Here is a 25,576-nt window from a genome sequence, read left to right as displayed (position 1 = left end):
CAGTGTTATGCCCAGTCTAGGGGTGTCTGGGACACAACATGAAAGGCCCCCATCTTTCCCAAGTCCCAAGTAGGCCACAAGGATACAAATGTGTTTAACGATCAAATATTAATTTTTTACAATAAATGGGACAACAGAAGTGAGTGAAATAATAACTTCAGGGTGGACTAAGGCCAAAATAACAAAAATCTTACCTCCCTAATTAAATAAACAGGAGAAAAAAGGGTAAGCAACAAAACTGGCAGTCCACCCCTACTTTACAATATATACAAAAGGCTGTTTCATTACAATAGCCTACGACACAACAATGTGTGTGGCCGGTTGGGAGACGAGGGACAATGGGGGGCGTGAGCAAGTAACAAAACGTGTAGCTCAGCTTGTGACGTAAACAGTGACGTGGGAGGGAAGCCGCAGTTGGTCAGTCCTTCTGCGATTCTCTTGTAAGTTGGCCCGTTCTTCATCGTCCCCGTCATCTGACGGTTAATGGCCTCTTCATTTGCGAGTTCAAGGAGGGCGCGCAATTCTTTGTCTCCCCAGTTGCTCATCTTTACAGTGTCTGTCAGGTTTGGGTTTCCCTCTTGCTACTAGCTGCTCGCTAATTCCTGCTATCAGCTGTTTCCTGTTTATCCATTGCCAGTGGGTTGCACGTGCGGCGTCATCAACAACTCCTCCCAAAAGTCTTCAACAGCCCCTCCCATTACGGAAGGCCGCCTCAGTCTGTTTAAACTAAAAAGGTTCCGCCAATATATCTGCCCTATGAGGCGGAAAATTGGGCACCTCGGATCAACTCGCCAATCCGGCTCTGTGTGTCTAAACGCTCGCAGCTTGCCGGCAAAACGGCCCAACATTCGCGGAAAGTCTGGCAGTGTAAAAGAGGCTAGTGAATGTGTAATAAATAACTTTTAAGAAATGAGAAATAGCAAAAAGGAATTAGTAAAAACCAAAATGGGCATTTCATTTTTTCATTTAGCAACAAAAACAAATAGACCACTTGACTGTGTTTTTCGTTTTTGGTTTAAAGTGAAAAAAAAAAAACATGACTGTTTTTCATCTTAAAATTTAAAAGAAAATAAGGAATTGCCATTAACCAGGGTCTGTGTATATTTTGGCAGTTGGATTTTCTGTTCTGAAACGGGTATTAAAAAAAATTTAAATTAAATTTGTCAAGGTATAGCCAACTAGTAGCTATAGCTCTTAAGCAGGCCATCACTCTCTGAGGCTAACAATAATATAATGATGATGATAGTGATAAGCTAACTGGCTAACTCAGCTAGCTTACCCTGCTGTGTGTACTGAACAGACAGTTAACGTGGTGACTGCAACAGTTGTATTGTGCTTGCTTTAGTTAATGCTGCTATCAGCAGCAAGTCACAGACATGTAGTAAAGAGCTACAATGTCACTGAAAACGCTTTTCTCTGACCAGAGCCATGAAGTGTACAACCCTCTCCCACCACCTCACATAATCTTTTGGATTATAAATTAATTAGAGACAATTTAATTCCATGATTCATTCTTATGTCATCCTCCCCTTATAGCATACAATAGTATCGTCATTTAGAGAGCTGGTATTTGGAAGTTTTCAGTTTCCCCAGTAGTCCCTGATGAATATTCATTGAGAAAGGGTCAGAAATAAACATTTATTTATTATAAGTTGACTTATCAATTTCTTGACAGATCTCAACTCGTAGTCTATACATGACTGACGACACAAATGTGGCCTTGTTTCCTGGTGCATCTGGTGTTTTCAGCTCATTGGACCTCAGTCCAAGAACTCACTATGAGGTTCATGGTGAGGACGAGGACACCCCAGGACCTGCAAGTAGCACGGGGCGACATTTTTCATTCATGTGCACACCTGCAGCCACTAACCCCAAAGTGGACTGCCTCAGCCCCCCCTCGAGCCACTGTCTCTAAAACCTTTCATAGATAACCTCAGCCTAAATCATTGTTAAATGACAGTGAGACAATTTATAATTTCAAATTTAGAAATTAAGGGAAGGGAAATAAAATATAGTTAGATTTCATTGTAAAACACCTGGTTAATGCCTGATATGATCATATCAGCCATTCTTTGTCTCCTTCCTTGCAGCTAGTTGTTGTTGTGTATTAATAGTTCATACTACTTGCATTTCATCCATTTCCATTAATTTACATGTATTATGCACATTTTGAATTTTTTGACATAATTTTCATTACCTCCACTACTTCCGTTTTTGCTATGTCTTGGTCTGTCAGCAAAATAACTCAAAAAGTTATGTGCAGATTTGTATGAAACCGTGTGTGTAGATTTGTCCTGAGCCAGGAAAGAAATGATTAAATTTTCACATTTATCAGCCCAAAGATAGAAGAAAGAATAGGGATGCACAATCTGGATTTTTTTTCAGCTGATACTGATAACTGATAATGACCTGCTCCTCATAGCCGATATAGACAACTGATAAATTCAGATGTTTGTATTTTTAGTAAGTGCATATAACCTGTAGTTTCAGCACAACTGAGGGTCAGAAAGGTTCAGATTTAGTGAGCAGAGATAAAGGATTAAATATTTCACAGCTATGACTGAACCAGATCTAACTGACAACAAAAACAAACAACAGTTCTAACTCTTAAAATGTTTACTTAATTTTTCTAGTAAAGTTCATCAAAAAACTCCACAACTTTTATAGAGCATTTTGCCTACCAATTCAAATGAAATGTTGTGACAATCTGTCTGTCAAATCAGATATTAGTATAGCCAATATTTATCTGCTAATATATGCCGATATCTATATGGGCCCATATTGCTGGATAAACCAATGTCAGGTATTTCTTGTGCATCCCTAATATAAACGTCCCCCTCCACTCAGAAATGTTTTTACTCGTCTTCCAACAGTTGGATTTTTGAGCTTCATTGTGCAGAATGATGTGTACAGTTTGTCACTAGAAGACTGTTTTCACATTAGTCTGCTGAAAGTGGAATGTTTCTCCGTGCTTAATAAAGATCCAAGTTTAAAGGGGGCCTAAGAGCATGATTTGTGAAATCACAAGTAGTTTGGAAGCGGAGTCTGTTAAACTTACACAAGTATGATGTGGAAACCTGGAGCTTGGAGACATCTTGTGTCCAACAGTTAAACTTTTGAGACAAAATATATTGGTACATTTATAGACTGTGGAATTTTTAATAAGGTAGAAGGAACAGGCGTAATTTTAAATATTGTAATAAAATATATTTGACTCTTTCTGTGGAAAAACAATATCAGACACAAACTATTATTCAAAGTACAGTATTTTACATACATCTTAAAACACAACAAAATCATTGGCATGTTTTCTAGTTATTGTTGGTATACATCATCATCATTAACCATTGCCAGGATTATGAATGCTCTGTGTGCCATAGCAATTATTTTGATATATTTTTACAGATCAGTATACCTTGCTGAGGTGGTTGGTGGGAGATTGAGTCCCAGCAGAACGGTGGTGGTTCAGTTTTTGAAATGTGAGGCCTGCAGGGGATCATTGGAAAAGTACAAGACGCCATTGGAAATCATGACCCTGTGGTGTTGACTGATGTGCAAGGGAATGCAATTTTGGAGTCAGAAGGAACAACAGGTGGGTAAATTTAATTTTGTTTAATTTTTTAAGTCTAAACTTTAGTGATTGAATATTAGATGGCACATGATTGCTAATGTCTGGACCAACCACTTAAGTTGTAGTGGTTTTTCCTGGTTTCCACCCCCACAAAGGGTCACAGTACTGGAAACAAAATGCACGAAAGATTCTTGCTATACAAGAATGGGACTTCCAGGAGTTGCAGGACAAAAAAGGAGGAGAACAAGGTAAAAATGTGTGGGAACCCTGAAGTATTTAAGTTGAGTAAAAAAGGAGAAGAAAACGCTGTCATCCAGTACACATTAGGGACAGATGGGGATACAGAGATGGACTAGTTTTTCTCTTTTTATTCATTGATGAGTTCATCGATGAACCAGTCTTCACAAATTTTTGCCGAAGCATTATTGGCTGATAAAACATGCGTGGAACAGTTGCAGTTGACCTCTGTGCATTGTGCAAAATGTAGAGCGAACACCGAAGGCAACAACATATTCGAAGTTAATGGTCTGTCAGAGGCATTTTCTGTTCTGAGATCCCTTTTTGAAGAGGAGTAACATTTTGCACTTTCCCACTCAAATACTGTAGGCATGTTGTATTATTTGTTTCATGGATTCAAACATTTGTGTCAGAGTTCTTGTACTAGTGATGTGAATTCATTTACATGTTTGGGCTGGATGATGCCATATTAGTGTTCACTGTAGTGAGACTAACATTTATCTTTACCAAACATCCATTACCACAAGTTAATTGTTCTAGTTACTAATTTAAATTCTTTAAAGTTGTGGTTAAAAGAGAGCAATGCCTCTTTGTATGGAGCCATGTTGTTGTCCACTGCTCTAGAGAATTCTGAAATATCTGAATATTTCTCTGCAAACTGATTTTCAACTCTCAAGTTTGTCCTGTTCAGTTGAAAAATAGATCAACTCCAAAAGTAGAATGTTCAGTCAGTGATCCTAGCTGATGGCTGTAAATGTCCACTAAGTTCAAATAGAGCAAATGCCTTTTCACACATTGCGTTGAGTTGTTGTTATGAGATAGAGCAATGCTTCTTTGTATGGGGCGAAGTCCTCGTTCACTGCCCTCGAGAACAAGTCTGAAATGTCTGAATATTTCTCTGCAAACTGATTCTCAACTGTAAGTTTGTTTTGTTCAGTTGAAAATGGATCAGTTCCAAAAGTGGAATGTGTTGTCAACGAGGATCCCAGCTGTTGGCTGTAAAGGTCTGCTGCTTCAACTGAACAACTGAACAGCTCCTGTGGGACTTTTTTGGGACAGCCACTGCCAGCCAAGTTGTTTGGTACACCTTTACCTGTAAAATAAAGAAATTAGTGCAGTTCTTTAAACTTAAAAGTGCTTGCTGTAATTATTTTAATCTTCGCAACACTGGTTTATTTCACCTGGAATTTGGTGAGATTTCCATGACTCCACCAGTCCTGTAAGACCAATCTGGCACAACTGGACAGTCAGGTTGGACACACAGTATCTCACAAGGCCATCGTTCATGTCTAGTTCTTCTTGATCCTCCAGCTGCAGAAGGGCCGTCTCCAGTGGATAGCTGACACGATTGTTGACTTCAGGCCAGATTCTTATATGATTCTGAATTTGCAAGAAAGATTAGATATCATTCAATTTGTTCTGGTGTATTCATAAAAAACATGTGACGGTCCATTCAGGAAAAATGGTCATTATGCAGAATTCCTGTAAATCTGTAAATTTACTGACCCAGCAGTCAGTATGCACATTTAACAGGAAATCTACATGCTGAGCACCTATCTGGGTATTATGCACGTTGACTGATGAGCTAGTAAATTTACTGTTTTTAATTTTCCCAAAGTGAAAACAATGCTCATCACATAAGTAGAATATAAAATTTGAATGACTACAGTGTGCTGGCTTCTGCGGTTGTTTTAAGGATTCAAAAAAATAACCAGATTAAAAAAGTAAACCCCTTCTTGGCAAAAGGTAATGTGTTTAATAACATGTTTACTCTAAAATTTGGAAAGCATAGTAATAATAAAATGTATGCAAGAAAACTTTATGCTGAAGCAACCACACAAACTATGGAAATGTACCTTTGTGGAGGCAGTCTGTAAATAAGGCCTTCTCTCCTGATTGTGGCGATGAGATGACAGCAGCACCAGCGTGAAGAGCGTCAAGTAAAACTCCCTGCCATGATCGACTCACACCTGGTCCCAGATACCATACTGGATGAAAAAGTCCACTTAAAACTTCACCATTCCAAATCAGTTATTCTCAGTAAAATGGTTTCTAACAATGATGTTAAGCAGATATCATTTAGTCACATTTTATAACGAATGTGGTAGTCATGTATATGCAATATGTACAACTATTTCAAAGGCTTAAAAGGGACAGTTTGATTTATTTGGTAACAATATGTTGTTTTTTGTCATTTGCAGCCTCACTTTTCACTTCAACATTTGAAAAGCATAACTGATTAGTGGGTTTGAGGTTTATGGGTTTAAGGGTTTAAGAATATAGAATAGTGTCTGCAAATGACCAATGCAAAACACTAGTGGGACGTAGGGCTAGGCAATAGGGGAAAAAAATCAAATATCACAATATCTTTGGCTGAATACCACAATGTCGATACTTTGACTACTGTTGCTTTCCTAAGATATAATACACATAAGATATTGTTAATAAAGACTCATTAGTAATGTGGATATGATGACCAAGCAGGTAGAGGCAGAGAATAGAACAGCTACCACAGTCTAATAAATACCTAAAGACGCATCTTTTTACTTTAAAAGTTTAAAGCAGCCTTTAAAACCAGAGAGACTACACTCATTTCTATACTGTCTTGAAAATATCCCTTTACTGTCCATAGCAATACACAGACTATTACCTGAAAACATCTTCATAGATGGTAAGGTTGTTTTTTATTGGCATAGTAGAATGAGCAACAACCTTTTTGCTGAAGCCATCAACAGCTAAAACATGGGTGACTCCAAACATAACCAGTTTTTCATTTTGGTCCATAAGAATCTTGTGTCCCATGTATTCAGCGTGATATGGTACAGGGTTGAGATTGCAGGCACCCTTAAAGAGAAAAAAATGTAACTACTTCATAGTATAAAAGTGTTGTTAAATGTAACAATGTCTATTTTTATTATCCCTGTCAAAGTGAAAAAATTAAAAATACATTTGGCACTTGATCTGGTTATACTATAAAACCATACGTCATAGTTACACATAAATTACACAATTACAAATTACAGTTTGATTATGTAAAAGGGTAAGGCTGAGACAGTAACATGCCTGAGGCCTTGCTTCACAGAGCGTGAGCTCCCAGGAAAGTGGACATCTCAGCCAATGAAAACGTAGTTTTTCATTCAAGGGCGGGGCTTTGAGCTAAACTTGCTTGGATTGGATGGGGAATCCTGTCTCAAGCTTTTTAGTGGTATATGAGGCGCGACGAGTGGTTAACCGTTTGTGTACCAAATTATTGGTGGGGACATTTCAGCACTCGCTGGGTATTGGTGTGGACACGACCCCACCATCCCCACTAAAAATTACGCTAGTACTTGATTTTATGCATCAGTTCATCCATGTTTTAAACTGTTTTAAGTGTCCTTTTGTGTTGAACTGCCTTGTCTGTTTTATGTCCATTATGTCTATTCTAATATGAAGCACTTATACTGCATTATTGTAAAGCACTTTGAGCTGCATTTCTTGTATGAAAGGTCCTATAGAAATAAAGTTCATTATTATTATTATCATTATTATCATCACCACATAAACGTGGATATGAAGCTGCAGACTTGAGCCTTTGGCTATTGTTAGCAGAAAGCTAGTCTCTATATACAGACTCTACATTCAGTGAATGTAGAGTCTGTAGGCAAACCCCGGAGATCTTGCCTCTGGAAGAAATCAAACCGGAATGCCAAAAAAACGGGGGTCTGCCCCCAGAGGCTGTATCGCCGTCTGCCGGAAGTCAGACGCCGAATACAGCCGATGGGTTCCGAGAATGGCAGAAAGCTAAACGATTAGCAACATTTTCTCTCCAACTCTGAAACACTTCATCGATTTTGTCAAGTGTTTTTTTTTTTCATTTATTTTCAGACTCTCTTTTAGATCAGTCTGTCTTCCTGGTTTGGGTTGCTTTGCAGTGTAGACAGTTGTTGCCAATGCTGGAATAGCAACTTTATCTGCAGGATTCTCCTCCATTGAATCAGGCTTCCACCATCTTAAGTGACGTGCACACACGTCTGTATCTGTAGAACAGCCAATAAGAACGCCATCTCTGAAATGACCTGTGATTGGCCAAAGTCTCCCATCAGGACTAGATTTTCTAAAACCTGAAAACAGAGCCAAGAGGAAGTGCTGAAGTCTAGTTTTCTCTCAGACCACTTGAATATGCTCTAAGTTTATTGTAGGATTTTTGCTAAATGAATAAAACCACCTATCCCAGCTTTAACTATAACTGTTAAAATATTTCAAATGAAACCAGAATCAAACTGACAGTAATGTAATGAATAAGACAGTCCGTCATATTTCTTGATGTTTTATTTTAACTTAAAACATTCAGTTGGTTTGACATGAAACCACACAGACACTTCAGAGGGGGACATGGACACAGAATATAATGTTGAACTGTTCCTTTAAACACACATGAACACAAAATGACTGCAGACTGAGAGGAGGGAATGTTGTTGTTTTTAGCGTCTGCTGCCATGGCGACCACTTCCCTGTGCTCTGTCACCACTGTGACCTGTCGCCATCATCACTTCCTCCAGGAAACTGAGAGAGAAACAAACAAACCCTGATGTCACTCAGGTACAAATACTTAAGCAATATCACACGAGAGGGAGTGATGTTGCACTGTATATCGTCACGGTTGTGATTCGGTCACAGACAAGGCCGCAGGCCGAGTGCCAAAGACAATTACAGCCGTGACGATATACAGTGAGCTCCAACATCACGACCTCGAGTGTGATATTGCTTTTATACAACAGTTCAACAACAGCTTAAACACCGATGCTGAGTAAGGAAATGTTAACAGAAGGTGATGAAATAAATTATTTAAGAAAAAAAAAAAACAGTTCCCCCAGTCTGTTGCCAGGCAACGCAGCACACACGCCAGGAACTCACAAACTACTTTGTATTTACATTGATCTGCAACTGTGTAACTTTGTCCAGTTTGGCTGATGAAACGTTGGCAAACCTGGATGCTGGCACGGCCGGATTCAGCTTCCTCGTCCTCGCCTGACGACCACTGATAATTTAATTCAAATGTAATTTTGGGGAAAATATCCATCTTCTTGGTGTAACGCTATAGTGTCAGTTTGCGTCAATGTAGCGAGTGTGACAGTTGGTTAATTAACGGTTGTATTTATATTTATAACACCTGTGAGCGGAGTGATTTTACTGTTACATGTCCTAGTGATGTTGTACTCTATATCAGCACTCACGGAATGCCTCTCGTCCAATCAAATTACTCGGTCGGAACTAACTGTTGTATAATGTACTTTTTACTCCACTATATTTATAATAATCGTTTTATCTGTCATGCTGACACAATGTGTGTGTGTGTGTGTGTGTTACCTTTTGGTGTTGTGTATGGTGCTTCCTCCCAGGACGATGCGGACTCCAGGTGTGCTGCGGTTCAGGTTGTAAACAGTTAGAGCTTCTTCATATGTGGCTCCACCAATAAGAAACACCACAATGTCTTGAGGCCTGTAACACACACACACACACACACACACACACACACACACACAAACTCTGAACTAGTATGACAATGAAGCTAAAGACATTTGGATTAAACAGGAAGTGACTTTTAATCATGTTGTGTCTCTCTGTTTTTGTGTGTGTGTGTGTGTGTGTGTGTGTGTGTGTGTGTGTGTGTGTGTGTGTGTGTGTGTGCGTGTGTATGTTACCTGTCTCTGAGACTGCTGGGCCCCAGGTATGGGAACTGACTGTCCTTTAGTCGACCTTTGATCAGCTGATCCAGAGTGTCATGAAGCAGAGGCTGATGCTGAGTGTACACATTCTCTACACCCTAAACACACACACACACACACACACACACACACACACACACAGGAAGTATTGTAATTATCTTGTACAATATAAACAAACATTAAAATATAAACATTAAATATATAAAAGGTGGAGTGTAGGTGAGGTGTATGGTGTACAGATGTGTTTGTGTGTACGTACCTTGAGGCCTTTGAAAAACTGTTTGGTGATGGCAACAGCGTCTGTCGGTGTGATGAGGTCACTCCCTCTGACTCTTTTTCCTCCGTACTCCACCACCGACTTCACCATCTAAAAAAAGACACACACACAAATCTTTATTAGTCAGGAAGTAACAGTCATGATAACCAACTTTAAATTGAATTACTGTAAATCTGGGGCGTTTCTAGGGAGGTCTGGGTATAAACTCAGACGCTCTAGGGCTGAGGCGAGGGTGTGTGCTCGCAGAATTTTATATTTTTTTCGGTGGTTCCTGCTGTTCTGCCTGAAACACTACTGCCTAATTTCTTTTTATTTCACCACATAGAGATTTAATTTTTAATAGTGATGTTAAGACAGGGCGGCATGGTGGAGTAATGGTTAGCACTGTCACCTCACAGCAAGAGGGTTCCTGGATCAATCCCAGGAGTTTGCATGTTCTCCCCATGTCAGCGTGGGTTTTCTCTGGGCACTCCAGCTTCCTCCCACAGTCCAAAGACATGCAGGTTGGAGATAGGTTAACTGGTGACTCTAAATTGTCCGTAGGTGTGAATGTGAGTGCGAATGGTTGTCTGTCTCTATGTGTCAGCCCTGAGATAGTCTGGCGACCTGTCCAGGGTGTACCCTGCCTCTCGCCCAATGTCAGCTGGGATAGGCTCCAGCCCTTCCGCGACCCTCAAGAGGAGCAGCTGTAACGAAAATGGATGGATGGATGTAGATTATGTTCTTCAAACCAATCTACAGTCATTTGTCTCTCATCAGTTTGTGAAGGTGTCTGTTAAGCAGCTCCACCTGCTGGCAAAGAGATGTTAGTGCCACCTGACCTGTTGTGGTTTACTGATTTTTCAAACTTGTTCTGTTGTATTGTTCCAATTGTTAGTCAGTAGACTGAAAAAGAAGCCACGCTTTGTTTTGTCCTTATGATTTGTGTTGATTTCGGTGTCCAATCTAAGCCAAGTGTTTGCGATGACATCATTACCCTGCGATGCCGCTCGGACACTCCCCTCCTGTTCAGCTCATCCATCAAAGCCGGCAGGATGCTGCTGCTGTGGCGTTCATATCTCAGAGCATAGAGCATGACAAGACGGACAGCATCCAGCTCAGAGAGACGAGGATTCTGCAGCAGCCGGCGGACGTTCTGAAACAAACAGGGAGCACAAGAGAAGAAGAGACAAGCTGCAGACACAAACTCAGGAACTGGTTCTTAGATTCTTTAATACAACAGCTTTATATTTTCACTGATGTTTACAGTCTGATCCAGCAGCTCAATGTTAAAGAAATAAGATGTTTGTTTTATTTCATTTTTATTTATTTAACCCATATTTAACCAGTTAAGTCCTGTTGAGATCAATGATCTTTTTTACAAGGGAGACCTGGCCAAAACAGCAGCACACAAAAAGATACAGTCAAACAACCACACAGTAAAAGAGCACCTACACACAATGACAAGACTCAATGGACTCATTCATCCTTGTACTTAGAGCTTTAAAGTCAGGCAGAGAGGTGTGGTTGATGGTGGTGGTTGGTCATGTGGTTTGTAGGGGTGGGGGAAAAAATCGATACAGCATAGTATCGCGATATGTTGCATGGCGATTGTATCCATACATAGGCACCAGGTATCCATCTTTTATTGTATACATAATTAATTTCTGCAAATACACATTTCAATACAACTTTTGGTACTAGTCTAACAAAATCACTTGCTTTTTCGGTCCACTAGATGATGCTAATTTCTAGGGTTTTTTTGCCTGGTGATGCCTGTAGAGGTCTCAGTCAGCAGCATTTGGCAGGTAGTTCATCAAAAACGTCATTTGAACTCTGTTTTTAGCCACATTGTAGCCTGCAGCTCTAACTGCCTCTCTGGGCACTGTGCTCACGTGTGGGCGCTTGCGCGAGACCGTGAGACATGGGCACCCTGTTCATGTGTGTTCACATGCTTTCGCTGGTCTTGCGCGCACACGTGAGCGCGGTGCACAGAGAGGCAGTTAGAGCTACAGGCTACAATGAGGCTAAAAACAGAGTTCAGATGACGTTATTCCAAACAACTTTTTATGTCGGGGCTTCAGGACACTTGGATCACTACGGACGAGCAGTATGGAGATATTTTGTGGTTTCAATTATGTGTTTTTGGACGTTTGAATCTGGGGCGCCGTCAGCCTCCATTAGGTGGAGTTGTGTTGCTACCTCCTCTCCCCTTGGATCTCCACAAGTGTTGTGAGGACTCTAAAACTTCACCTGAGCCTCCCTCGGCATATGGGTGAGTAGATAATGGCTGAATTTTCATTTTTGGGTGCACTATCCCTTTAAAAACACATGAACCCAGGTATGTGACTCCACCCCCATGTTTTTTCACCAACACAGCCGTACCCAAGCTCTATGGAGAAGTGAAGCATAAAGCTGAGGAATCTTTGAGTACAGCAGGAAGGGTGGCGTTAACTTGTGACACCTTCAAGGTCAGTGGATTCATATGTGACTGTAACGGCACATTATCTCACGGAGGACTGGAGACTGCTGCCTCAAAATGCAGCACAAGAATGGAACAGACAATGTGTCTAACATGGGTGTTGCCATTCAGTTAGCAGGATACCTGCATGTGAAGTGTCTCGCCCAGGCTTTTAACCTGGCCTCTCTAAGGGCATTAAATCTGCCCACAGTTTAGTCTGTCAGGTGTATGCAGCATTTCTAACAGGTTTTATGTCTGCTTTACATCACATTTTGCTGCAATAAAAATGATTAAAGTGATGGTGACAAAGTTTTCCTTTGGGGAAGTAATATGCAGTTGGAAAATAATCAGCAATACTCAGCATATTGCAATACATTTAATATCACAATAGTATTGTAGCATGACCTAAGTATCATGATAATATCGTATTGAGGGCCCTCTGGTGTTTCCCACCCCACGTGGTTTGTGGTGGAATGGTTGTTAGTTGATGGTGGTTGTTAGTGTTGTAGTTACCTGCTGAGCGCTGGAGTGGTCGTTCTGACAGGACAGCTCCTGCTCCACCTCTGACACCTCCATCAGCTGACGCTCAGACACCAGCCGAGACAGCTCACCCACCACTGTCACATGTTTGGACACAGTGCCTGACATCTTCTTAAACTGAGGGTAGTTATCAACAAAAGCCTGCAGATAGACAGACAAGAGAAAGACAGACAGACAGAGAGACAGGTGATGCACTCTGAGGACACAAACACCAGGAAAAAAAGTTTGGAGATTTCAACCAGCAACCTCTCAGAACAGCTGTCTGTCCATCTGTCCATTCCACTGTCTGCCTGTCTGTCTGTCTTTCTGACCTTCATGTCACTGATGGACTCCAGCTTCTGTTGTTCTTTCGGTTTTTTCTTCTGGAAATCTTCCATCAGGTTTTTAATGTTGGTGCCGATTTCTGCAAAGTTCAGGTACAAGTTCTGATGTGCGCGCGCGCACACACACACACACACACACACACACACACACACACACCATTTTATTAGTCAATAAATCATTTTATTATTACTAATCTTGTTATTATTATTATAATAAATAATATAACTTAAGAAATGTGTTATAATAATATAAGACGTTTCTTAAGTATTTGCCTTTACACATTAAAAAATTGATTTTTTTTTCCTTGTATGACATTTTAAATAGAGTCCGTCAGAAAACTACAACATGTCATCATACCCAGTGCCAGGAGAAGTACTCAGATCTATTACCTCAGTAAAAGTACTAATGCTACACTGTAGAAATAATCTGTTACGCAAGATTTACACTCCGGTGTCAAATTGATGGTGTACCTACTGCGTAGGCTCTGTGTTGATGTAAAGCCTACGCCGTAGCCTGGCTTGACCTCCCCAGAAATATAACTACACGTTGTGGTGACGCAGACCTGTCTATTTTTGTAAGCTCAAACCATTTTCCCTCAGTGGAAAGCCTTTATTTACTTTAATTTCACAGACAAGAAACAACAAATTGTGAAGACAATAAAGCCTCCACAAAATAGCATTTTAAGTCTTGTGTCTGATTTATCCTGGCTTCAAATGAGTAGAGGCTGCCATAGGCCTGTGCTAATAACATTAGCATGTTACATTTGTTTGGAAAACATGTTTAGCACAAGACAGTTGTTTTGTCGGTAAACCCTGTGAGTTGTAATGGAGCCGAATTTTGTAATGTTACCTTTGTTAAATGTTGCTGTTGTCCCTGGTTTTATGTGAGTACAGGAAATGTCTGCTAGCCACTGGGCTAATTTATCCTATGTAAAATGCCATAGGGTTGTGCTAAAAACATTAGCATGTTGTATTTGTGGGGAAAATGTGTCCAGCAAAAGACAAGTGCTTTGTCTGTGAATCCTGTGAGTCATAATGAAGCTGGTTTGTGAAGTTGTGTTTGAAACTGTCTCTATTAAGCCATGTTTATAGTGTGTTTAATGTGTTTTTTGAATCAACTAAACTTTACAGCACTTCACAGAAACCCCACCGTCAACTAGTGTTTTGGAGGTGTAACAGCAAAGTGACACTGACACACGACCAAACAAGTATAAGTGCTCACAACGGCGTAGGCCACATGCATAGACTTCAGCGTAGGCTCTGCATAGAGCTGACACACAAGTATGAATCCACCTTTACATGTAAATGTCCTGCATTTAAAATTTTACTCAAGTTTATGTACAAAAGTATTAGCATCAACATATATTTAAAGTACCCAAAGTAAAAGTACTCATTATGCTGAATAACATATATATTGTATTATCATTATTGATGCATTAATGTTTTTATCACTTGAAATGTAGAGCTCATTTTAATCAATGTATACTGCTGGGTAGATCAATCTATGAAAATACACCATAATTTACTATCGATTATATTCTGTATTAATCTGAAGGTAAAAGTGCTTCATTCAATCTTCTCCGTGTTCTTTGAGCAGACTCACGTTGGCGTAGAACTCGTCGTTTTCTGCAGACAGAACCACCTCCTTCAGGTCTTTGCTGATCCCTGGCACTCTGGAGAGGTCGATCCTGTTGTTGTTCAGACCCAGCAGCTCGTGGACCATTGCCTGGTACGTCCACTGAGCAACACATCAACACATTAACACATACAGTAAACACAGACACTTCATTTATAGAGAATGTGAGTGAATAAAGTTATCACTGTATAACTCATTAAGTGCCAAGGTGCATGTCAATTAAATATAAATATGAACATGTTTTTTAGGAATAGCTCATTAAACGTGCACATTTAAGTTGATTTTATGATAACACAGGAAACTATGGTGGCCCTGAGAGCTTAATTCTCTGCAAGAACCACACAACACAAAGTGATGCACATAGCTGAATTTAGCCTTCAGCTTATAATTCACCTGCCAGTAGAAATAATCTGACAAAATACACACAGTTAATTGTGAATCAGGCTTGTGTTTGCTCCTTTTACATGCCTCTTCAAGGCAGAAATTTCACACCGTTATACCGCCTTGCTGTGCTGTGTTAAAGGTACCATCATGAAATGAGGGGACAGAGTTGTCTCACCTTTAAGCCAGCACTGGAGGTAACAGCACCGAGACGATGTCTGTATGAACCACAGGTTTGCAATAATATCTAGATACTGTATGCCAAGATGGAGTTGCTCACCTGGTGCATACGCCAAAAAAAAGCAGCAGCCGAAAATGTCCACAAATTGGGAAAATAATGCTCATTGTTTCATCACAGAAAGTGTCCATATGAAGTTTAATATATTATTCATGCCGTCAAACTGCAATGTATTTTGTCTGGAATTGTTAATAGTTTGTGATTTGTTTTGGCCTTTGAATGTTACTTGGTGACAGTTTTTAAAGTAACTACAGCAAGTGAACATAATAGCTTATTTTTGGCACTGGCTAATACTACGCTAAAGCTTAACACTAGGCTAGCAGAGGATACCTGCAATAATATCTGAATCATGTGATCACAATGTTAATGTTAAGCAAAAAAAAGAGTAGACTTGAACAGCTTCACAGGACAGAAACCATGACAACAGCAACAGTGTTTCTGTGTGAGCTATGTGCAGCACGTTCAGTTTCAGGGCCACCGTAGGGAACTACATAAAATCATGAATGCATCATTATTTGAGTAAGACGTTGAATTAACAGCAAGAAGAGATCATTGTTTCCTCTAAGTAAACTTGTGACTGTGTCAGTGCTGTTTGTGGTTTAAAGCTGATGTCATGGTGTGGTGCGCTGTGATAGGTCACCTGGTTGAGCAGCGGCGTTATGGCGTCATCGCTGCGGTCGAGGATCAGCAGCAGAGGAGGAACTTCAGTTTTCCTGAAGTCAAACAGCTCGTACTCCTTCGTGATGATTTGCTGACGGGTGGAACGTAAAGGAGGTTAATGTTAACATTTACCTGAGAGATTTGTGATAAGTGTGATGAGCGTGTGTTGCTGTGGAAACCTTGACACTCTCTGCGAGGCGTTTGGACATGTCGGAGGACAGCTGGTAGCGGATCATTGGACATTTCTTCAGGGAAAGAAGGACGGAGGTCAGACCCTGAGTACACCGAGACAACATGGAGGGCTCCCAGCTCCGACCCTGACGAGTACACACAAATATGCATATAGAGAGGCCGTGGTGAACGTTATGCTGCCTGTGACATCATCCAGCATGACTGGTTTGGCGGTCGGTCAGTGATGGTCTGGGGAGGCATATCCTTGGAGGGTCACACAGACCTCAACGTCATAGCCAACGGTACCCTGGCTGCTGTTAGGTACCAGGATGACACAAAAGCCTACTAAACGCACAAAATAATGGGAAATGAATGGACTGCCAACCTAAGGGACAGCCCGTGCAGCAGTTGCTAAGTGATAGGGTACACTTTTCGAATTTCTGCTACCAATTAAAAAGAAGTATAGGCATATGGCCAATCGTCCCTGTGTTCTACCTATTTTTACCTGTTTACAGACACAGAATTGGATGCAAAAAATAAAGGATGTGATTAAGAGTGATATAAATAAACCTAAAGAGGGAAAAACAGAGTACCAGTAGAGGAATCTGGTTTTATTTGGAACTCTGACATTCTAAATTAGAAGTATGTTTTCAGAAAGACAGGACAATATGTGGTCCGGGAAAGAAGAGTCATTGTCTGGGGGCAGTCACTCAAAAAACATAGAACAATCCAGGGAAAATCAGAATGTGTGGCAAACCTATCCATGGCACTAACTTATGTATCACAACAATCGTTGTTGATTTAGCTAACAGTAAATGACGTTCAAAGAACTTTTTACTAGCCAGGAGCGATGCAGGGGCGGTCAACGAGCTAACCATAACCTGAGCGAACGTTAGCCAGCTGGCTGTAGCTAAAGCCCCGTTTCCACCGAGCAGTACCGTACGGTTCAGTTCAGTTCAGTGCGCATTTTTTCTGTTTCCACTGTGAAAAGTTGTGGATGGTACCAATAGAACTGTTCCTTACCATCCCCATTTTTGGTCCCCCCTTTGTTGGGGTACCTAGCACACAGATCTGGTACTAAAAGGTCAAGCTGTGAACACTGCAGTCCATTGATTGGTCACTCTGCTAAGGGCTGAGTTGTGGCTGGTTTTGAGGCTCATGTAACTACTGTTCATACTGTGGAGAGTTTTATTAGTAAACTGTAACTATAAAATGAAAGGATGTTTTGCTGCCTCTCACAGCAGATGTAGATTGAGAAAAAATAACTTAATTAAGTGGGCTGACTGACAGCCACTTTTAGGGTGGAATGTTTACTTGTAATGTTACTCAATGCATGAGGTGACAACGTGGATCCATCAGCACACTTTAAATTTCTTCGACCATTACTTCAGGTTTTATTGTCTGTCTTGGATGACATACACTTTCTTGAAACGTTCATATATATATATCTTAATTATGTGACCTGCATATATGCTAATCCTCACTTGGAGAAAAAAAACGCATTGCAGAGCATCGCTCCTGTGGGCTCCGGCAACACTAAACCCCTGCGCTTGCCTGAGAAGGACTAAATGCACAAAGCTGCTATTTTTAAATATCCCATGGAGAGAGACTCTCACTGCAGCATGTTCTATTTTGTTCTGAAAATGTCGGCGTGCAGCCTCGTTCTGTGGACGATAAACGGTGCTAAGGTGTAGACTTCCATCTGTGTCACCAGTAATGAGGAAATACAGTGAGTGCTGGACGGATTAGTGAGTGACAACAACCTCGCCCACATTTAGGGTACTGCTTGCAGTGGAAACACTAAGGTCTAGGTCAGAGCCGTCCTCCCTCTAAGTAAATTAATTGGCTGCTTAGGGCCCTGTGGCCACTAGGGGGAACCCAGATGGATGCACAGTAAACTGAATTGTTTACAACAATTTGAACTTATTTATGATTTTTAGATATAATGATTAAGATACTGATATAAAGTAATGGACTCCAAATTTAAAAAAAAAAAATGCTAATGATAAATGTTAATGTTTTTTCCTACCAGGCCCATCATCATCCCACACCGAAGCTGACTCATCATCAGCCCCTGGGGTTGGTTCCAGTGATACATTTGGTAAGTTTCATGTTTGCTGCCAAATTGTGGATGTCTTTCTTGGAAAATTAAATTTTGTACACAAAAGTTACTGAAGCTTTTCCAACTGATCTTACTCCTCAGATCCAGTTGAAACTGCTGATCAAAGCCACCCAACATCTGTTCTTGAGTAAGTGAGTGTAGCAGTAAACTATGGCCCATCATGTTGATAGAGGTAAAAATGTAATGCATAAGGTTTATAATTGCATACGGTATCTGGTTTTTTGTATCCTTAATTGTCTATTTATGGCAAAGTAGGGCCCCTGGAGCTTATCCTGCTTAGGGCCCCCAGATGTCCAGGGCCAGCCCTGGTCTAGGTACCATGTCTAAAGGGTTACGTTTGGTCTGTCTGTCACCACAAGTGTTTGGTGGAAACGAGGCTTGAACTACTCTACATAGATCTACAGTTAATTGCTTCATTATGTTAGCTGATAAGGTATTTGCAAATCTTAAGCTACTTAGTAACGTGGAGCAAATGATCCAAAAGAAATATAGGAACACTGCAGATAGTAACATTATGTCATTCTATCAGCATGGTGCTGGTCAGTCTCATGTTTGTTGTTGTTTTGAGCGATGCTCGTTTGAGGCTACAGAGCACGAGCAACAGGATGCTGACTGCAGTTCATTTAACAACCTTGGAAAGAGGGGTCACTAATAACAAGCATTTTCTTAAAGTTACATATAGAACTTTAGTTGTTAATAGTTGTTATAAAGCTGACACTGTATTCATCACTTACTTTATATAATACTTGGTACTAGGTACACACTCACTATTTACTTAAGTAGTACTTGGTACACTTGGGCCCGGATTCACAGACAAGGTTTATATCAAGCCAGGAGTAGGCCTAAGTCAGACTAGTTAAGCTAGGCCATTTAAGTGGCTGGCATGAACGTGGCTTAAATTTGTCTTAGTTAGTCTGAGACTATGGAGTCCTGGAGTGAGCATAAATGAGAACACCTGGGTCAAGCCTCGTTAGATTAAGTGGGAGCACAGCCTGTTAGCCTAATGGTGCTAATAAAAACCTGGAATGGAATTGAGGACAGCATTGCTGGAGGGAATTTTGACACCAAACAATGGCTGAAGCTAAAAGAACACGCTCAAAGAACTATACTGAGCATGAAAAAACTCTACTTAAACAAATTGTGGGAAATCATGCTGTTATTGAAAGTAAGAGCCATACTGCTGCTACTGAGCATAAGAAGAGGAGTGCTTGGGCTGCCATTTGCAGTGAATTCAATGCAAACGAAAATGTAACCACAAGAGCAGTACAGCAACTGCAGCTGAGATATGTCCATTATGATCCGTATATCGCAGATGTCATATAGTTCTGTGACATTGTTTATATTGAATGATATCTGCCTTCACAGACTCTGTGGAAGAACATCAAATTAGATTTGAAAAAAAAAGAATACAGAGGCCAGAAGAGAGAGATTTACTACAGCTGGTGGACCACCACCAAGTAAAGACAAGACAGATGAATTGGGTGACTTGTTGTCTGGAATAATAGAGGACCAGCAACCTCTGGATGGTATACCAGATGATGACCATTTGGACAGTGGACATGAAGAACTGAGCACAAATGGTAAATGTTCCAAAGAAAATAAATCAGTTCTGTCAATCATTCTGTACATACAGTATATTCCACTGTCCGTGTCTATCTGTATTTTTATTTCATTCTAAGGACCACATGACTTTGTGAATCTAACAGTGTTCTTTTCCCCGAGGAAATGATTCTAACGCTGTTGGAAGAGCCAGTGCACAGTGACTGTGCACCCTCCACATCTGGTATGGCAACCCAGAGGAATGACATGAAAATGAGAATTCTACAGGTTGAATTGGATATGAAATTAAAAGAGAGCTGCTCAAAGAAAGATGCATGAGCAATGCTGAACAATGTAATGAAATACTGTAAGTTGTGAAAATAAATGTTTTCTCACTTGGCAAGAGTGTGAGTATTGTAGTAACCACAAACTGCGTTTTAGATCAGCCTTGGTTGAGTTTCTCATTTAATTAAATGCATCTTTTTGTCTAACTGAAGTGCTACAATGTGAATGCAGCATAAGGGAATTTAATGTACAGACTTCTCAGTTCACAAATGGCATTGCAGACATTGTGAACTATTCTACACACTGTTGATTCACTGACACCACACAAATCACCAGTTTCAAGATGAAAGGTTGCAGATGCCAAGAACCTCAAAGTGATCAGAACTGGGAGAAAACTGGGTACAGGCCTTCCTCTTTGAGACACAGAGGAAAGTCTAGGCTCAAGCAAAGTGATTATCTCCAGCGCACTTTCTTTGTACATACGAAAGCGGTTTCGGAAAGCTATTTCATCAAACTGATTCAACAGATTACTCCTATCCACAAGTATTTGTCTGGCTGGCCTCTGTAGTGCATATTGGTCTTCATTTAGATATTCCAAATACTCCATGCTCCAAAACAGTCTGTGCTCCCTTTAAACCCGCCTCTTTGAAGGATTAATTTAAGATTCAATTTAGTCCTAGATTAGCTCTAATCCACCCTCTCGCAATCGGCTTTGTTTAATCCAGAACAGACTAAATCTACGACTATTTTAAGATAAGTCTGTGCAAGAGACTTAGAGTTAAGCCAGCTCAAACAGCATTTTCGTCTCGGACTAGGCTTAAGCCTTGTCTGTGAAACCGGGCCTTGATGTTTAGCTTCCTGTTAGAGGCTTTAAAGAGTTAGAAAGGTTTTTGGTTTCTCACCCTGGCGACTCCCTGCAGGTTGAGGGAGAACAGGTGAGGATTCACTGCGATGAAGTCTCCATAAAACTCCTGCACACACACGCACACGTGCGCACACACACACACACACACACACACACACACACACACAGGTCATATGTCAAACTTCTCAGCTTTGTGTCTAAACAATTAATTAATGCACCAATAATTTTATTAATTAATAATTGTACTGTTTGATCTTTAGACAACACGTGCACACAAAATGTCCATCAGAAATGATCTAATAACTTACTTCAATAACCAGAGTAAGCTGTAAAACAGTAAACACTGAAGATACTGGATGTTGGATGGACTCACCTGGACTTCAGCCACCACTTCCTGTTCATCAGCCTCAGCAAGAGCTTTGATCTCACTCTTACTGATGACATTACTGAAGTCTGGAACACACACACAAACACACACAAACACACACACACACACACTGCAGTCAGAAGATTTAAAACTAAATATAACATTTGAAAAGCTCAGACAAAATTAAAAGCTTCGAGGGGGGTACATTTAGTCAAACTGTCTCCATTCAAAGCTCCTGTTTGCGGTGTACCCATGAATGTACAGATAACTATCACTGGATAACTCTGACACTGAAGATAACTTAAAAACATGATGATTCTCAGGCAAGTTCTGCAGCTTCCTTTTTCTGTGATTTCTAAGTGGATTTATGGACGTTTATTCTGGATGGACATCGCAGATAAAGGTATCTTCATTGAGTGTTAGTCATGCTGAATCTTAAGATGTGTCTATCACGTGTGTCAGTGTGATTACTGAGTTATGACTCCGGGAAGAAAAAGTGAAATTTGATGATCCTCCATCAGTGTTAACACTTCGAGTGTTAAAGTAACTTACAGATGAAGTAGACGCTGTACTTTGGTCTCCGTAGCTCCTGGATCAGATGTTCCACATTCTCCTGCAGAAAACAAACAAACAGACACTCAGTATAATTATCACTAAAACAAATGTTATTATCACACACAGGCGGTTCTGTACCTTTGTGGGTCTCAGGAAGCAGATGGCCTTCAGGTGTTTCATGCTGTCTCTGTTCTGAGAGTCGATCCGTTCAAACAGGTAAACCTCCTTCTGCAGGATCTCTGACTGAGTGTAGACCACGCTCACTATACTGGTCTGAACACACACACACACACACACACACACACACACTATAATAGTGTACAGATACATCATCAGGCTCTGGGGCCTCATTACAGAAATGTCCACAATGTGAAATCCTCTCATTTCAGTTTAGGATGTCATTCAAGATTTTCACTCTTTCAGAAACATGTTTCATTACTGCATTTACAAAAAAGTCTTATCTTACCTTGGGATAGGAATTTAGCTATTATCGAACCAGCCTAACTTAGGGATTTCCCAGGTTAGGAATCCTGAGTTATGATGGCATAGATTCTGTCCTTAAATCAAAAAACTGCCAAAAATGTGTCTGTATGGCAAAGAAGACAGGACAGCAGAAGAGATACCCGCACACCAGTGCAACAAGGCTGGACAGCCACAAAAAAGTTTCACAGGCTGAGATCAATGCAAAAAAAATCAATTTATCTAGAACATCTATGCACAAAAAGAAGGATGCTCAACGTGCAAAAAATAAGAAGTGATTAAAAACGGCAGCAAATGTTTCAGTCCTTGACTTTTGTCAGTGCCACGTGATTAGGACTCATATTTCTTCTCTTTAGGCCCAATCCCATTTCTACCCCTTAAATCTTCCACTTGATATTGAGTGCACTCGTTTGCAAGATAACCCTTGATGAGGGAAGTGAGAAATATTAGGGTAGAGATCTTTCCCTAAGAAATGAGACACCACTTCATACAAATCGGCGTGGCCGACGTGCAAGCATACGTCACGCGTAGTAGCGACGCAATGAAAATGCTGGTGTTCTGACAAATGGAGCTAGCCGCTCAGAATGACCTACCAGTAGCGAAAGAATCTATCAGAATGGACTACTAGTTCTATAAATGTAGGTAAAACTAGAGCAGCTCATTCTGTCAGGTAGAAATATCTATCACAATGTGGTTAAAAGTAGAGTAGGCCATTATATAGGGTAGGAATTATCCATCAGAATATGCTACTACCTCTATAAATGTGATTAAACGTATGGTTGTGTCGCCTGGTATGGTTTTGGTGGGGGTTTTTTTCGTCACTTAAACGCACCATGAATGAGCAGTTTGTGTTAGTAGGTCATTCTGAGTGGTAGCTCTATTTGTCAGAACCCCGGCACCAGCACTTGTGTTGTGGCGTGTGTGTGCTATGTTTATTCTTCTCCGTCTGATGAATCAACGGAGAACAAATGCTGAAAACAGGAGGTGCCTATGACGTCTTCTAGTTCTGATCGATTTTGTTCGGGTAAGTCGATTTGTTTAAATATTTTGACACTGTGTTCAACCAAGTTGCTGATGAGTTTACGCTAGTCCAACCATCTGTTGTTTGTATAGCCTACATTCCGATCATACAGTAAATTTTTTTTTTCCAAAACTTGCTGACTTTGCATAGTGTTCTGGGAAATTTCATCTTCCACTTCGTTGAAAGAGTGGGTCGGGGCTCCCTTGGAATCTAGGGCAGGTTTTAAGTGTTGGAAACCACTTCCACTACCTCAGTTCTGTTTTGGGACACTACTAGCCTAAACATGAACACGCACAACCAAGTGCAAGTGAGTATTTCTAGGGGAAGTATGGGTATTGGGACAGGCCCTTGTACTGCCTTACTGCACATAAACAAAAGCAACCAATCAGAGCTGAGGAGTCTCTGACACAGCTGTCAATCATATCAATCACTGCTCGTGGACTGCAGTCATGTTAAACAAGGCAGCCATGTTGGAAACAGTCGAGCCCACTGGCCGGACCAACTCTCTCATTTTACACCTAAATAGTACACAAAAATATGTATTTCTGAGAACATCCGAGGCGATAAACCGGCAATGCAGTAACAGAATCTTGATTCATATTTGATCAGCACTGCATAGTTTTACAGTTTGACCACAGTTCACGAGGCTTGATTGACAGCTGCATCCCTTGACCCCTTGCCTCTGATTGGTTGTTCTTGTTGTTTAGGCATTGTGGCTTCAAGCAAATGCCATTAGAAGCACTACAAGGAGGATCGTGATTTCTTAAGACTATCTGTCTCTTGTAAAGAGTTAGTCTCATAAAGGTCTCCAACTGTAGTTTTAACTTGTAACTACCAATGCTAAATATAGCAAGAAAGCAAAATGTAAAATGTCTGTTTAAAGGAAAAAAAGTGTCTGTGTCAACGTCCTGTTTTAAATTTAAAGACTGGACATTTACGGAGTGAAGTGTATGTGTATGTGTGTGTGTGTGTGTGTGTGTGTGTGTGTGTGTGTGTGTGTGTGTTCACATGTTAAAAAACGTTAGTGCTCGTGATTAGTTTTATCATCATCTTCATCATCAGTTGCTCTGATAACATATTAGTGAACAGACCTCTGTCTCTCACTGATCAGTCCGATATTTAAACACCGTTTACAGGATGTAAACAAACAGCCGACTGACAGACAGTAACGTTACTAACATATAGAAGTCTATAACTAGTATATATACACAGCATAACTATATAACTATCACTTGATATACATTGTAAACACACCCGGTGTGTCTCTTACCGTCTCTCTGTCCATCAGCAGCACCTTCATCCCGGGCCCGCTGTTTTCGATCATCTTCGAAATGTACTGCTTCACCGCGAGCGTCACGTTCATGATGGCGACGCAGAGTGTAAACAACAACAAAACAACGACAACGACAACGACAAATAAACAACAGCAGCAGCGGTGGAGGATCTGTTTCAGTCTGCTAGGAAATTTTCAGAGAAAAATCAGCAGAGCTGCTGCGACAACAACTCTGCTGCGAGCTTCTTTCCGGGTTGGTGACGTCTTACGTCGTACCAATAACGGTGAACTTCTTCTTCTTTTGGTTTCATGGCGGTTTGCAACCATCGCTTATTAGGGTGCATACCGCCATCTACTGTACCGGAGAATGTAGTATGAGTTACTATCTATGGTTACTATCCTGAACTACTGTACATCATTAGGTGGCCTAACTAATAATCCTTATTTTTTTAATCAAATAATAATAATAATGAACAAATAATAATAATAACTAAAAAAAAACGAAAAAAAAACCTCAACTAACCTTATATTCTATAATATAATCTTGTCTCCTTCAGATATTCAACTATAGCTGTTGTTCCCAAAATACCCTCAAGACTCCACTCTCTACCTGCCTTACCAATCTTTTGAGTTAGTTTAGTCCTTTCTCCCCTATACTTTCGACAGTGCATCAATATATGTTCCACATCTTCTGTTATTTTACATTCTGAACTCATCTGAAGTACTTTTTCCTATCAAAAACATTGTTTTATTTAGACCTGTGTGGTCAAATCTTAATCTTGTTAGGACAGTCTCCTCCCTTCTATTGCCTCTATACACTCCTCGTGTAGTAATGGTTTTTTGAATACTATAATATTTCCTTCCGCTGTTATCTCTGTCCCATCTGT

General features: G+C 40.5%; 1 protein-coding gene and 1 long non-coding RNA gene across 3 annotated transcripts; one reads left to right on the top strand and one right to left on the bottom strand.

The window, feature by feature from the left end:
- Nucleotides 1–8,101: 8,101 nt before the first annotated feature.
- Nucleotides 8,102–24,954, bottom strand: vps45 (vacuolar protein sorting 45 homolog). Its single transcript, XM_050035313.1, has 15 exons — nucleotides 24,687–24,954; nucleotides 22,054–22,188; nucleotides 21,913–21,973; nucleotides 21,367–21,446; nucleotides 21,031–21,099; nucleotides 16,191–16,328; nucleotides 15,992–16,102; nucleotides 14,700–14,834; nucleotides 13,085–13,198; nucleotides 12,747–12,914; nucleotides 10,770–10,928; nucleotides 9,776–9,883; nucleotides 9,493–9,614; nucleotides 9,158–9,289; nucleotides 8,102–8,353 (listed from the first exon to the last, which is right to left on the bottom strand). The coding sequence occupies exons 1-15, from the start codon at nucleotides 24,777–24,779 to the stop codon at nucleotides 8,272–8,274; spliced, it is 1,707 nt and encodes a 568-aa protein (XP_049891270.1). The 5' UTR covers nucleotides 24,780–24,954; the 3' UTR covers nucleotides 8,102–8,271.
- LOC126384346 (uncharacterized) lies at nucleotides 16,339–21,022 on the top strand. Of its 2 annotated transcripts, XR_007569261.1 has the most exons (4): nucleotides 16,339–18,283; nucleotides 18,386–18,431; nucleotides 19,670–19,884; nucleotides 20,027–21,022. It is a non-coding gene; the product is annotated as an uncharacterized LOC126384346 (long non-coding RNA). The 2 variants fall into 2 exon arrangements; XR_007569260.1 differs by having other exon boundaries at nucleotides 19,670–21,022.
- Nucleotides 24,955–25,576: the final 622 nt, after the last annotated feature.

Source organism: Epinephelus moara, chromosome 22, assembly GCF_006386435.1.
Source record: "Epinephelus moara isolate mb chromosome 22, YSFRI_EMoa_1.0, whole genome shotgun sequence".
NCBI lineage: Eukaryota > Metazoa > Chordata > Actinopteri > Perciformes > Serranidae > Epinephelus > Epinephelus moara.
This window is presented reverse-complemented; position numbering and strand designations above follow the sequence as displayed.

Excerpts from the sequence above, each read along its gene's own strand:
- vps45 (XM_050035313.1), bottom strand. The coding sequence starts at position 24,779 with ATGAACGTGACGCTCGCGGTGAAGCAGTACATTTCGAAGATGATCGAA. Across the intron at positions 21,447-21,912 it reads GTACAGCGTCTACTTCATCT|ACTTCAGTAATGTCATCAGT; the intron begins GTAAGTTACTTT and ends TGTGTGTTCCAG. Across the intron at positions 10,929-12,746 it reads ACCACTCCAGCGCTCAGCAG|AACGTCCGCCGGCTGCTGCA; the intron begins GTAACTACAACA and ends TGTTTGTTTCAG.